A 13,698-nucleotide genomic window follows, 5' to 3' on the forward strand; every position below is an offset into this window, starting at 1 on the left:
TAATCTTTAATATTTCCTGACATATAATATCGCTTATAATTTCATTCCTATTCGTTGTATATATACTACATATTTATTACTATTTTATTTTTCATTTCATAGTTTCAAATCTTCTAGGCGACATTGATGTTTCATTTCGAAGATTATGTTAAATTAGAAAATTATGTTCAGATTATGTTTAATGTGTGCTAATATATAACATGAAGATAACTAAAATAACAGTAAGTAGCAAATAATGTATTATCATCGATTTTCGTTAATAACTAAAAAATACCTCCGTCTTTCTATTTTCCCAAACATATTATTTCCAAAAATAAAAATATCCTACGCACGGCGTATGCAATACATATATAAGGCGCTCCAACTTATTGTTCATTTCCTGGGAGTTCTGTGACAGCCGATTGCGTGAAAGTAGAGAAGGCATATAAGTATGTATATCTAGATATATGTGCATACAAACAGTATACAACATAAGTAAGTAGATATTTATCACGGTATAATATAAGTATTTACCACGTATTTATCCCTTTGCTCGATGCCAATATCTTGTTAAGGACAGAAAAGGATTTAACTTATAATTATTATTAATAATTGATAGGCAGTAAACAAGGCAAACAGCGTAATGCTATTGTCTATAATTTATTTACACATTTTTCAACGATAATATAAAATATATGAAACGATAAGACAACATCTCTTAAGTGTTCGCAAATTTAGCTAATCTTTCCCTACTTTGTTTAGTATCGACAAGAGGAGATCCAACCCCATTATACTCATATAATTGTTACTCATATAATTGTTCAAGCACCCTCTCAAACGAAGTAAGCTTTTTAAAATTGGATCGAACGAGTCGAGTTTTGTTGACTAGTTAGAAGGACTAGTTTACCAGGTGAAGCGTCAAAAATATTTTGAAAAAGTTGCAATCGAAAAAAAATTCAACAACGCATTTTGGAGATGTACGTCAGCTGAAAATTTCATCGAAATCGGTCGATATGGTAACAAAAGACAAGCATCAAAAGCTACAACGATCTTTAGGTTTTAATCCGAAAATCATGAAAAATTGCGATTTTCACCATTGTCGAGCGTTTGTAGATTACAGAAACGTTAATCGATTTTTCAATTTCTCAAAAATGCTCAAGTCGTTTGGCCCAATTTAAATTAATTAATTTAAGAAAAGGTTATGCTATCTGAAAGGAAGTTCGATCAATTATCCGAGTAACTGTATGTTGTCAAAGACATTCTCCTAAGTAATCTCCAGAAGATTTTAGAAACACTGTACGCGCTGCTCGTTCAGTCCATTCGTTCGTAAAAATCTAATCCAACCCAGTACCAAATCCACACGTGAACGAGTAATTTAAAAAAAGGAATTTGTAATGTATTGCGCTTTTTACTAGCGAGTAACGCGCCTGTTTTTTTCTTTTTTTTTTTTTTTTAAATTGGAAGATAAACCCGACATATCGCGTCGGCTACGTCCATGTGCACAATCGCATACATATATTTTAGGTATAGTAATTAGGTATAAAGAGAACGTATTTTTTAAATTAGCTCTCTAAGGAATAAAAAAAAGGGGCCAAATTGTAGGTTGTAAGGAGAATATCCTTGACAACATACAGTTAATTGGAGTTGGGTCCCCGTTTACTGATATTTACTCAAATTAAGGTTATGATTACTATAAAATGCCACTGTTTAAGGAACTTCAATTCCGTAATTTTAGTTTTAATTACACGAAATAATACATTCTCAGATACGTCTTTTAGAACACACTCGTTTCTTATGTCTTCTCCTCGAAAATGTTTTTCACAAGCGAAAGGATCAAGTACTCGTTAGGGGACGCAAAATTATTGACTTCTTTCTTTACACGTTCTTCTTTTCTTTGAAACACGTCGTAGTTCTCGACGTGTTTCAACGTAAAAAGTAAGTTTTAATGCGCAGGACTCACTGGTTCGAAAATTACGCGTATATAAAACTGGGCATTTTTAACAGCTTGATAAATTACTTTGACGCCGTATTGGCTAAGATTAATTTCAGCTGTCGCACGCTCCAATAGAGCCACTAAATTGTCCGAGATATATTATTTCTATATATATTATAAATATATTAGGTCGTTATATTTCCAATTACGAAATCGTTTGATAAAATTATGGCGTGAATGCATTTATTATCTGTAGGATATTGGATGTGGGAAACGCGGCAATATCGGCAGGAAACTGCACTTGTTACGCAGTTCTTCTTCAAGGTAGAAAATCGTGAAAGTTTTTTATCCGCTCCTTTGTACTTCCCCAGGCGCGCAAGTAATAAACACCATACAAATTAATTTAATGTTTAAATTTCAAGCTAAGAAGTCACATTAATTTTACGTTATACTATAAATAATTTTCGTTTATATCAAGAAGGAGAATCCTTTAAAAGGATAAAGGATAGGTAAATATTTGTTTAAAAAGGTAATTTGTGAATTATATCGTGAAGAATAAAAAAGAGTAAGTAAGAGTAATAGATTCTGAAAATATATTTTTGTTTCATCACTTTTCACGTGTTACAATACGATCAAAGAATTAATTAAACTTGGGGATACCGAAAACCATAAAAATCGTTCAAAGTGTGCAACGCAGGTCTCCAATTGTTGCATACCGGGAAATTTAGTGGTACCGGTGGAAGATCTTCTCTGTCCCCTACGTGTATGACCAGTTCCATTCCAGTAATGTGATGCCAAGTAAAGTGACAATGAAGTAACCACCACCCTATAAAGCAATATATTATATCTTCATCCGAAGTATTTTAAGTACTTACTGTATTGTAAATATGATATAAATGAATTTAATTAATATTAATCAAATATTCGAGACAAATGTTCTTAAATGAAGAAGAAGACGAAAATTGTTTCGGAGATACGTATGTATATAATTGAATAACTTACCTGGATTATCCGCCTTGAAACGTACAATTGCATATCCTCCCATTGGAATTTTAACAGTATCTTTACCAGGTGGGTTCGTATATTCTCCATTTTGAAGGCGTTCCGTGTGTTGCTCTATCACTTCGTCTATGTCTGCTGTCGAAACATTTCTATTATCACCAAAATCCCCCATACTAAACACTCTAAATTCGTAACCGTGTAGATGGAACGGATGATATAAGCCGTCCAGTGGTACTATAATAAAATTTTGTTATTTAATATTATCGAATTTGCAATACTTTTTTGCGCAATGAAACAAGATTTGTCTGTTAAATAGATCAACATTCTTTTATCTTGTTTCGTACTAAAGACAAATACTACATACTTTCGTCGTATATTACTAGCTCCACGACATTATTTAATCTTGTATGAATAATTTGCGAACATGTGCAAGGTTCCGTGCAATCGTTCTGTACATTTTTCTTGCATACCGTTTGGTAAGAACTACGTTGCGTGAGCAGAGGCGCCGCTGGAGTCTCGTACGATATATTACCGAACGTAGAAAGAAGCTGAGAATAATCGTTTGCAGCTGAAACGAAAGAAACGTTTTACTAGTAAGACGGGATAGATATCGACAAATAAATAATACAAAAATGAAAAACAAGGATAAAACGGAAGAAGAAAATTTTATTCTTTTAGCCGAATGCAAATAAGCTGATTTTCGTATGAATATTTCTTGCGCGTTAGAAATAATTTGCTATGATAAGAAAATGAACAAGGGGACTTATACATATGCATATACTTAGTTACTTTCAAAGAAGCATTAAATACAACTTACTGAAATAGCTACGATACATGTCTGCTACAAATAGTGTTCTGTCCCCATACTGAGTGTAATTGTAAAAGAAGAAAGGTAATATGTGTCTCTCATCCGGCTCAACTTTCAAGAGATCATCATCGGTCTCGAAGGCTTCCAGTTGGTTCACGCAAATTCCATTTTCTGTGTTGTCTGTATTGCAATCCTGTCCACTAAGCGGATTATAGATCTAAAAAATCGAAATCATCGATTAATAGAAATCAAGGAAGAATCAGGTATTACAGTTGTTAGATACACTCAAATAGTATTTGAAAAATAATTGGAAGATTTTAGTTTGAGAAATTTGTAAAAGCTAAAGTAGTTCAAATTAATAATTAAAGTAATAATTAAAAATAGAATTAAAGCTACATTTCTTTCTCAGGGAAAGTAAATTTTTATTTAAGATGAACAAAGCAGAGTATATTTTGATACTTACAACACCATCTATTGTATCGTTATAAGTAGGACTTGGTCTTGTAGGCCAATTAGGACCACCTTCGTATTTTAAGATAGCTAACTGCTGTACCCCAGTTTCGTTACATTCACCAAGTCCACGCACTTGTATCCAGTAAGAATCAACACTTTGATTTGCAGTTAGGATAAAATCGACGCGTTCACCTGTATATTTCGAATGCTTATTTTAAATACATAAAACGTAAACTGGTATAATAAAGCAACTTTCTCTCGATTCTGTATTAATGCAACAAAAAGTTCTATCGTATGGAAAATATTCTTAGTCGTAATAACGTAATAATCTAATTGAACGGCCGATTTCGAAAGGGAAAGTTGAAATTTATCAAACCTGAAGACGAGATTATTTTATCCACTGTTCTGGGTTGCACGTTTGCACCATCCTGAGCAATTATAACTAATTGATGTCCTTCGATTCTAAGTTCCGCCAGGCATACTGTACTGAAAGAATTAATCATCCGTATTCTGTGCCGTTCTCCGCTCCTTACGGTATATTCTGTTATCGGTGAATTGGTAGTTCGACCGGTAACTGGATCCTAAAAGCAATTATAATTTATTAATAATTAATAATCTGCTTCTAACGAATAGTATTAGCAAACAGAAACGAAGAAATCGTTTCTATCCAACCATTTAATCGCTTAATGCTATGAGCTTTGCGATCCTTAGACAATATAATACAAAAGAATATTTTTCCAGTAAAGATATACATATAGTTTACCGTCCAATTTCCTAAACCGTTTATAAGTATGTTCTGTGCAGCCTGTCCTGGATCACGTCTATACGAACCAGGATAACGTTCTAGCGATAACACATGCATCCAATCACTTAAGAATATGATAATTTCATCTATATCGTATGATTGATAATGAGGATCTCTAGATGGTGGATCTCTAACAATAAGACCACCATATTGCCCATCTAGCATGTGTGTCCACATGTGAGAATGGTAGAAATGCGTGCCCGAATTTTGCGCTATAAAGTCATATCTAGAACAGGACATCACAAAATTTGTATTTCATTTAGTTTCATACCGTGGTATTTTATAAGAAGCTTATTTTACGTGTAATGTTTTCTTTTATAATGGGCACTAAACTAAAAGGATTAAACCGTAATAACAGTTCGCGTAATCAAATCCTTTATATAATAATAGACAAAAGAAATGAAGGGTGATATATCGTTAAATAGCACACCGAATAAACGACATCATGATATTTATGGTAACATGAAAAGACAGTAAAATACAGACTTTAAAATAGTATTTACCTAAACGACGAAGAAGACGGAATCGGACATTGTGTGACATAAGGAACACCGTCGTAATATTGAAAACCGTTTTGGAAAATTCCGTGCCAATGTATCGTGACTTCATTTCCTGAGGCAGCATTCCGCACGTCTACTATAACGCGATCGTTCAAACACACCTGAAAAGTACGGCAATTGTAAAATTTTATTATGTCATTACAATTACCGATCAAAAGAAACACGAGTCATGTGTTTTCTCAAAAAAATTACGATCTATCACAGAAGTGCATTTTATATTTTCATCTCCTTTGTATTTTCTTTATGCCCACGTACTTGTCGAAATTAACGAAAAGACAATGTCGAATAGTTATCGGATCTAACAATACTTTTATGTCAGATATATGCGAAGAAGCTGAAAAATTTATGTAAAATCCTGCTCAAAATACCAGGATCATATGAAGAGTACAAAGGAGAAATCGCAGTTCGTTATCATATTACGATTTTTACCTTGATCAATGGTCCTGGTAACTGTCGATTGATAGGTATCAAAGTCTTTTCGTATCCATCCCCTAAAATACATTGGAACCTTTGAGATTCCACGTTACAAGCACTGAAAATATTGATATTTAGTTTATTTAATCGCCGACTTAGATATACGAGCATCTTTATTTCTAGCTTATTTTACTGCAGCTATTTTCATAGTTCCACGCTTTAATCAAATATATATATCGAGAACTTTAAAAATTGTTAGCTTACATAAAATAATTACTTTCGCGTTAATCTTAGTTTTACTAATTCTCATTTAATGATATTTACCAAACGCCCTTTCAATGCTTTAATTATAACAAAAGTTTTAAAGAAACTAATAACCCAGATAGCTCACGACGCCCTAAACACGTTCCATCGTAGATCTAAATGTCTTACAACCTAAACTGGACGCGTGTCTTAAAGACGTTTTACATCGTAGGTTTTACATAGGTACATCTACATTCGTAATTGTCCAAATTGTTGAGCATACTTTTCTAACGATTATGGATAATATGGATTGTCCAGTTCTATACGAGTAGTGTAAATCAATAAGATCGCGTCCACTGTCTAAATACTTGACCGAAACGTTTACAATTTCGTTGTATTATATTCGATTATTCAATTATTTAATTTAACTTTATGATATATTTTTCCTTCGTTTAGTGTCTACTTTTTACCTCGGTTCTTTATTGTTTTTATTATAATAATCCAACGAATAACATTTTTACTTCAATATCAGTCTCAAAACAATGTCTCGGGGCACTAAATTTTCACTAATTTTTGCACTTAATTCGTCAAAAGATTTCAAGAAGTAAATTCTTCTTTGAGAAGTCTGGCACTAATAAAGAGATATGTACCCAATATCTCTTTTCTGTTATTTTACTGTTATTAATGTTTATTTCTATAGAATTCAGTATAAAGAAATTCTCACTTAGGATGCTACAGAAAAGGTAAATATTACGGAAGGCAGAAGAAAGACCGAAATATCGATAGAGCGATGGTTCAAAAGCGTTTCAGATACAAAAGGAACAGTTTCGATTGTATGTATATTATTATAGTATATTAAATATATATAAATATATACGTGTATACGTATATATTATCGTCCATAAGAAGTGTTTGTCCTATCTAGCAATACACTTTATGAACACACATTTTTGTGAATGATAATTATACGTGTAATATATAGAATAGTTACTGTATTAAGCGTAACAAAATATATATATTCGCGGTTTAAAAGAATATATTAACACGTTGACTGCCATGCAGATTTTATTTATTTTATTCTGGAAATCGCAATAGATTGAAATATACTATATCATAACATTTATTTTTTGGAAAATATTATATTATATCTGTTCAGGTCTTTCTGACAATTGTTATCAAAACCATTCGCGTCGTTGACAATTTTTTGGTTCATGAAATGTACGTTATTTTAATCATTCTACGAAGTTTAATAAAACGTAGCTCACTGATGACTATCGTGGCAACAAACGTGTTAACGTGTATCTCCTGTCAGATATTATATATATGATTCAAACTTAAAATATTATTCAGTATATATATGTGTGTGTGTATATCAATACGTACGGTCCTACTGTTGTATAGAATTCAATATTGAAGGAATAATAACAATTTCTAGGTTCTTCAATATCTGTGCAATTTCGTGCACATTCTTCGGGCGAAGAAAGTACTATCGATGAAGAATTAGGACCATAGTCGTCGGCCCAACCCCAGTACGCTGCGCACAAGTAAAACAATATATTAGAAACGATATCGTAAAATTATAAAATCCGTCAAGCAATCCTAATCAAAGTGAAGTATAATGGTATAATTTAAATAGCAATAATACGAAGAATAATACGGAAATTTTTAATTTGTATTATTATCAAAAAATTTAAGAAATAAGATTATAAATGTTTCGCGTAAGAATATGCATACATTAAATACATGTATCAACAAAAAGAGATATAGTAAATGATTATTAATTCATCCACAAGCATTAATTCCATCATTAAATGCGAACAGGGATTGGTATGCTGACAATGAATCTCCTACGCATATAGTTGGAATAAGCGGTGTCTTTAAAATAATCCGAGACGTACAAAACATAATAAACTAAATTAAGAAATATTATGAGCTACTCGTTTCAAATGAATCCATATTCATATATGTATAAATTACATACATTAATAATATACTTTGTATAAAGAAATTTGCAGTAATTTGACAAATTTTTAATAGACAAATTACATTTGTGTACACTTACGGTTACTGTATGACAGTTGCACGTGAAACAGCAGAAGAATGCAAAATGCATAAAATTTTGTCACATTCTGAAGAATATTAAAGAAATTAACAAGCGTCATTTTCCACTAAAATTCCGGCGTTTTATGGGCCTTCTTTTAATTGACTACTACTAACATTTTTTTTCGCTAATAGCTTCAATTTATAGAAAAAAAAAACCGGCAATTTAATCATTTTAAAAACTTATCGGCTTATCTACATTTCCGGGTATCGATTTACTTTTAATTACTCTGTAATTTGTTTATCGTTTGAAAGCTTTTTAGTGCTGGCTTCCTTCAAATTATACAATGTCGAGGACATCACTAAAATGGATAAATGCAAAATCTATTCCACATATTTGAATTATATGTAACAAACATTCTGATAAGAAACAAACTCAATGCTGTGTAAACAATTACCACAGAATGCTTTATTATAATTAAACGTAAAAAATAAATTTTTAGTTTCAAATATCTACTATAAACGTGCCAGACATCTGGCAGAAATCCAACTTAAATTACATTCTGCTGTATAAAACAATACAACAAGGGTATAATATAACATATATAACAAGAATTTATCACATTGTTATAATGTCAATTATGGAAGAAAACATTAAAAAGGATTCTTCCATGTTCAATAAAATTTTACATTAAATCCGGTCAGTCGTATATTCTTCGTCTGAAATTTTGTTGTATATACAATACATGAAGTAATACTTAATTCTTACCATTTGTCATTTACACAACTTATTTATCTTTTTCTTTTTTTTTTCAAAGTTTTGTTTATCTTTTTACACGTAATTGATGTTCCACTATGCAAATAAAGGCATCTAATTATTGTTTCTTATTATACCCAAAATTGGAATAATAACAAATACATATTGATAGTATGAATAATACATGTCACTACGTAGTATAAAGATAACTAAAGTAATAGGTAAGTATATAATAAGTGATTTATTACGTCGAGTTTGCTTAGATAAGTCCGAAACATTTTCCCTCTTTCTATTTTGTCGTATACGCATAAACATGTTAAAAATATCATCTTCAAGGTGACTTAATGTCCTAATCAAAGTATTAAGTGTTATATTTTCGTAAGATAGTATTTTTTAATTCTAATTTATAAATCAGAAATATTTTACTTCTCTGCTTAATTCTGATAATTCAAAAAACAATGCAAAGCATTTAGATTAAAAGGAAATATTGTTTTAAAATGCACCTTTATATTATCTTTGGATGAAAGTCATAATTTTTCTTTCATATTGTATAATTTAAAAACATTAAATTCATAAGGTTTGTCAAATAATTAACACATTATCTTTTTTTATATTTCAGATGTATTATAATTCATGTTGTATAGCAGATGTACATGTACATATACGAGATGCTCAATCTCCCTTAATTTCTTTTACATAATTGGACATAAATTATTTATACATAAAATGCATTATATTGTTTACTTAACGAGTTGAAAATGCAAACTGACTTATATTTATGGATATAAATAAGTCTGTGGCGTCGTATTCAATATAAAAATACAGTTGTATATTTGTTTAAATCAAATTTGTAATATATCGAGATGTTTATAGGAAAATCTCCATTATTTATTTAAATAAATATCGCATAGACAATAGTGATGTGCCGAAACGAATAATATTTCAATTCAATGCAAAATATGCGGCATTAATATTTAATATATTGTAAGAAATCCATTCCCGGCTTTTAAAGATATAAAGATTTACAAAAACTTCTGAACAGTGTCTTATACTAGCTGCTATTCAACTTGTGGATGAGATCATATCTCATTCTTCGAGGAAGAAATATTGCCCAGCTTTCTTCTGTTCCAAATCCTATTAACAATAAAATAAACATGTACGAGAAAATTGATAACATAAAAAATAGGTAATATCTAAAATAAAGTAACATACTTTCACGGACTGACTCTTATTAATCCTCGGTCTGAAATTGTTTGGATCTCTTCTGAACGTAATACCTAAAAGTTCTAAAAATCTGTTCATTCCATTTAATAGAGATTGCGGACTATGAGCTGTAGTCGCTAATGATGGAGTACCGGAAAATACAATTACACGGTCAGCCAAGTACGTAGCCATGATAAAGTCATGCTCTACTACGAATCCCGTTTTCTTTGCATGTAAAATAAACCTAAAATAATCGCGTATTTTGATTATTTTTTTTAATAATACAGATTAATACAAATAGCCAGAATTTTCAATTACCGTTTTATTACTTTAGCTGCAACTAAACGTTGCTCAGAATCCAGATAAGCAGAAGGTTCATCGATTAAATAAACATCGGCAGGCTTTCCAAGACATAAAGCTAAAGCCACTCGTTGTAATTCTCCTCCGGAGAGATTCTGTACTTCTTGATCCATAATATCATCTATTTTTAACGGTTTCATAACGTCCGTTACAAATTGAGGATGAACATAAGCGTCCCTAATTTTTTCATGTAATAATTGCCGTACAATGCCTTGAGATTTGGGACTAATTTTTTGTGGTTTGTAACTAATATGTAACTGGGGAATACTTCCTACAAAGAATAAAATTAAATCATTTAATATCAATAATTGAATCATTTACTTTTTTATTTAATACATAACGAATATATGAAAAATTTCTTGACTGAAGTAAGTCTGACTTTACTTACCCGATCCGTCATCAGGTGGCAAATTACCAGCCAACATTCTGATGAATGTTGTTTTTCCCGTTCCATTTTCACCAAGTAGCACAAGAATTTCTGAATCTGTAAATTGACCCTTCTCAACATTTAATTTAAAAGAACCCATTGTCTTCGTCATCGCAGGATATTCGTAATGATTCATGCGTTTTACTTCTTCCTCGGTTGCACTTTCTGCCACTTTAAATACAAGAGATTCCTCACGGAATCTCAAATTTTCGGTTGGCACAAAACCATCGAGGAAAATATTTATACCTTCTCTAACAGAGAAAGGCATAGTAACAACACCATACGCTCCCGGAACACCATAAAGGCAACAAATAAAATCAGACAAATAGTCTAAAACTGATAAGTCATGTTCCACTACTATTATGAACCTGAAAAATAGAAATGATATTTTAAATTATATGTACATTTTTATTATATTATTTAAATTATTTATACTATTTACTTATCGGGATGAATAAGAGATCGAATCGTCACAGCCGCATTGAGGCGTTGCTTTACATCTAAATATGAAGATGGTTCGTCAAACATAAAAATGTCTCCATTTTGAATGCATACCATAGCACATGCAAAACGTTGAAGTTCTCCACCAGAAAGTGCATCAATACCTCTATCACGTATGTGCATTAAATCTAAAAGAAATTCAATAATTCCATTGTTAAAAATTGGCTTATTCACTTAATTTTTATTATTTTATCGCTGTTCTTAAAATATCTTAAAAATATAAATTATTAACAGTAATTTTAACTTACCCAACATTTTACAAATTTCTATCTGATTTTTACACTCATCCTTTTTGTCTAAAAGCTGTTGTACAGTGCCTTTTACAGCTTTAGGAATTTGATCTACATACTGAGGTTTGATAAGAGCTTTTAAATCATCTTCCAATATTTTGGTAAAATAATTCTGCAATTCACTACCTCTAAAATGGCTTAAAATTTCTGTCCAATCTGGTGGATCCTATATTAATTAAACAAGAAAATTCCATAAACTTATAAAAAAAAAATGTATATTATGCAAAGAAAATATATTATTATACATACTGAAAATCGTCCTAAATTAGGCTTTTGTTTGCCTGCCAAAATTTTAAGAGCAGTTGATTTCCCAATTCCATTAGTTCCAACCAAACCTAATACTTCTCCAGGTCTTGGAATAGGCAGTCTGTGCAGTTTAAACGAATTTTTTGAATAACGATGTGTCGTTTCTTTCTCTAAATTACTAGGGAGATTAATAATAGATATTGCCTCGAATGGACATTTCTAAAAATACATATATATATATATATATTATTATAATTTTAAAATATTAAATTGCTTGTTATTAATTTAATATAATAATATTGTACTCTATTATTCACTAATATTTCTCTATAACATTTCTTATTATACCTTGACACAAATACCACATCCAATACACAGTTCTTCAGATATTGATGCTATCTTACTATTAGGAGTAACTTCTATACAAAGTTTTCCCATTCGTACTACTGGACAAGATCTTTTGCATTCTTGTCTGCATCGTTTTGGTTTACATTTATCAGAATTAACAATAGCTATACGAGTCAACCGATCAGTTTCCTCCATTGACTTTTTTGGTGGCATGATGGTAAAATATTTACCTGCCTGAAAATGTTATTATAGAATTTAAATTTAACAAAGGAATATTTAAAATTTATCATAATTTTAAATTCTATTGCTTTTTGAATACTAAATTATGCGCATAATACAAAATTTTAAATAATATAATCACTATAATATTACAAGTAATTGCGGTTATTAAATAAGAAATATTAAATTTGCATAACAAATTGACAATGAAATTACAACTTAAATGTGAATATTCTAACAAGAATGTATCCAAACAATCAAAATATATACACTAGATTGAGAATAATGTAGAACTTTATTAAACATATCATATTTTGAAATAATTGAATTTATTTAATCAAAATTTTTCTCAAAGAGGAATATTATTAAATAATTGAACTACATAGAAAATATTTCAACATATGTTCTGCTCATATTCCGTCATAAACGAGTAACCATTTTTTCAATTAGGGCTGTATGAAATGAAAGAATGTAATGAAAAAAACATGTTATATTATAATTTTCATATATTTGCATTTAGTTAAAATGTGTAAATACATGAAAATACAATGCTCAGTTCTACCACGAGTTTCTAACCTCAGGCAATTAATAATAAAACATGTTAATGTAATAGTATTTTATAAATATACCACATAATTAATCAAAATAATTTTTTTCGTATGTGTTAGGCCATTACTTCATAGTACTTAATATAGACTTGTACGAACGTATACCTGTCAAAACCAAAAACGTGGAGGAAACTCCTTTACAACCTTTTCGAAGGAGCTTCCGCACTCGTACACCACCACATGCCCTTATTTCGATCATAGAATATAGAAATGATATAGAGTACGTACTCGATAAGAGATGTATCTTCTTAAATAACTTTTAATTCTTATAATAATCGTAACATTCTTCTAACTGCAATAAAACATTTATATATTGTTAATCTAGACGAATCACATAATTTTATAAAAATTTGCATAAAGTAGTAAATAATTTATTCTCAGCCTCCTAGCCATAAAAGGAACTTGTTTCATAATTATTTTCCTCATTAACTTGCATTTACTGATGTATAGCATTCACAGTGTTATATATTAGTGAGTGTATTCCCGTTTATCCGTTTACCTA

The 13,698-nt window shown here is 30.5% G+C and overlaps 2 protein-coding genes and 1 long non-coding RNA gene across 3 annotated transcripts; 1 reads left to right on the forward strand and 2 right to left on the reverse strand.

The window, feature by feature from the left end:
• Window positions 1–94: 94 nt before the first annotated feature.
• Window positions 95–7,664, forward strand: LOC125387201. The gene is made up of 2 exons (XR_007227766.1): window positions 95–474; window positions 6,926–7,664. It is a non-coding gene; the product is annotated as an uncharacterized LOC125387201 (long non-coding RNA).
• On the reverse strand, window positions 2,483–8,420 carry LOC100644713 (laccase-1). The gene is made up of 11 exons (XM_003394095.3): window positions 8,260–8,420; window positions 7,581–7,731; window positions 5,970–6,072; window positions 5,484–5,641; window positions 4,939–5,206; window positions 4,552–4,756; window positions 4,186–4,367; window positions 3,732–3,939; window positions 3,279–3,482; window positions 2,915–3,148; window positions 2,483–2,738 (listed from the first exon to the last, which is right to left on the reverse strand). Exons 1-11 carry the CDS (start codon window positions 8,357–8,359, stop codon window positions 2,557–2,559), a joined length of 1,995 nt encoding a protein of 664 aa, XP_003394143.1. The 5' UTR covers window positions 8,360–8,420; the 3' UTR covers window positions 2,483–2,556.
• A 1,440-nt stretch (window positions 8,421–9,860) lies between these two features.
• LOC100644595 (protein Pixie) lies at window positions 9,861–13,434 on the reverse strand. The gene is made up of 9 exons (XM_012320512.3): window positions 13,302–13,434; window positions 12,370–12,603; window positions 12,025–12,240; window positions 11,734–11,941; window positions 11,427–11,613; window positions 10,946–11,352; window positions 10,516–10,828; window positions 10,207–10,441; window positions 9,861–10,128 (listed from the first exon to the last, which is right to left on the reverse strand). The coding sequence occupies exons 2-9, from the start codon at window positions 12,580–12,582 to the stop codon at window positions 10,081–10,083; spliced, it is 1,827 nt and encodes a 608-aa protein (XP_012175902.1). The 5' UTR covers window positions 12,583–12,603; window positions 13,302–13,434; the 3' UTR covers window positions 9,861–10,080.
• Window positions 13,435–13,698: the final 264 nt, after the last annotated feature.

Source organism: Bombus terrestris, chromosome 3, assembly GCF_910591885.1.
Source record: "Bombus terrestris chromosome 3, iyBomTerr1.2, whole genome shotgun sequence".
Lineage (NCBI taxonomy): Eukaryota > Metazoa > Arthropoda > Insecta > Hymenoptera > Apidae > Bombus > Bombus terrestris.

Excerpts from the sequence above, each read along its gene's own strand:
- LOC100644713 (XM_003394095.3), bottom strand. The coding sequence starts at position 8,359 with ATGACGCTTGTTAATTTCTTTAATATTCTTCAGAATGTGACAAAATTT. Across the intron at positions 7,732-8,259 it reads GCAACTGTCATACAGTAACC|CGTACTGGGGTTGGGCCGAC; the intron begins GTAAGTGTACAC and ends ACTTGTGCGCAG. Across the intron at positions 2,739-2,914 it reads TTTCAAGGCGGATAATCCAG|GGTGGTGGTTACTTCATTGT; the intron begins GTAAGTTATTCA and ends ATTGCTTTATAG.
- LOC100644595 (XM_012320512.3), bottom strand. The coding sequence starts at position 12,582 with ATGCCACCAAAAAAGTCAATGGAGGAAACTGATCGGTTGACTCGTATA. Across the intron at positions 12,241-12,369 it reads GATGTGGTATTTGTGTCAAG|AAATGTCCATTCGAGGCAAT; the intron begins GTATAATAAGAA and ends ATGTATTTTTAG. Across the intron at positions 11,942-12,024 it reads CTAATTTAGGACGATTTTCA|GATCCACCAGATTGGACAGA; the intron begins GTATGTATAATA and ends TAATTAATATAG.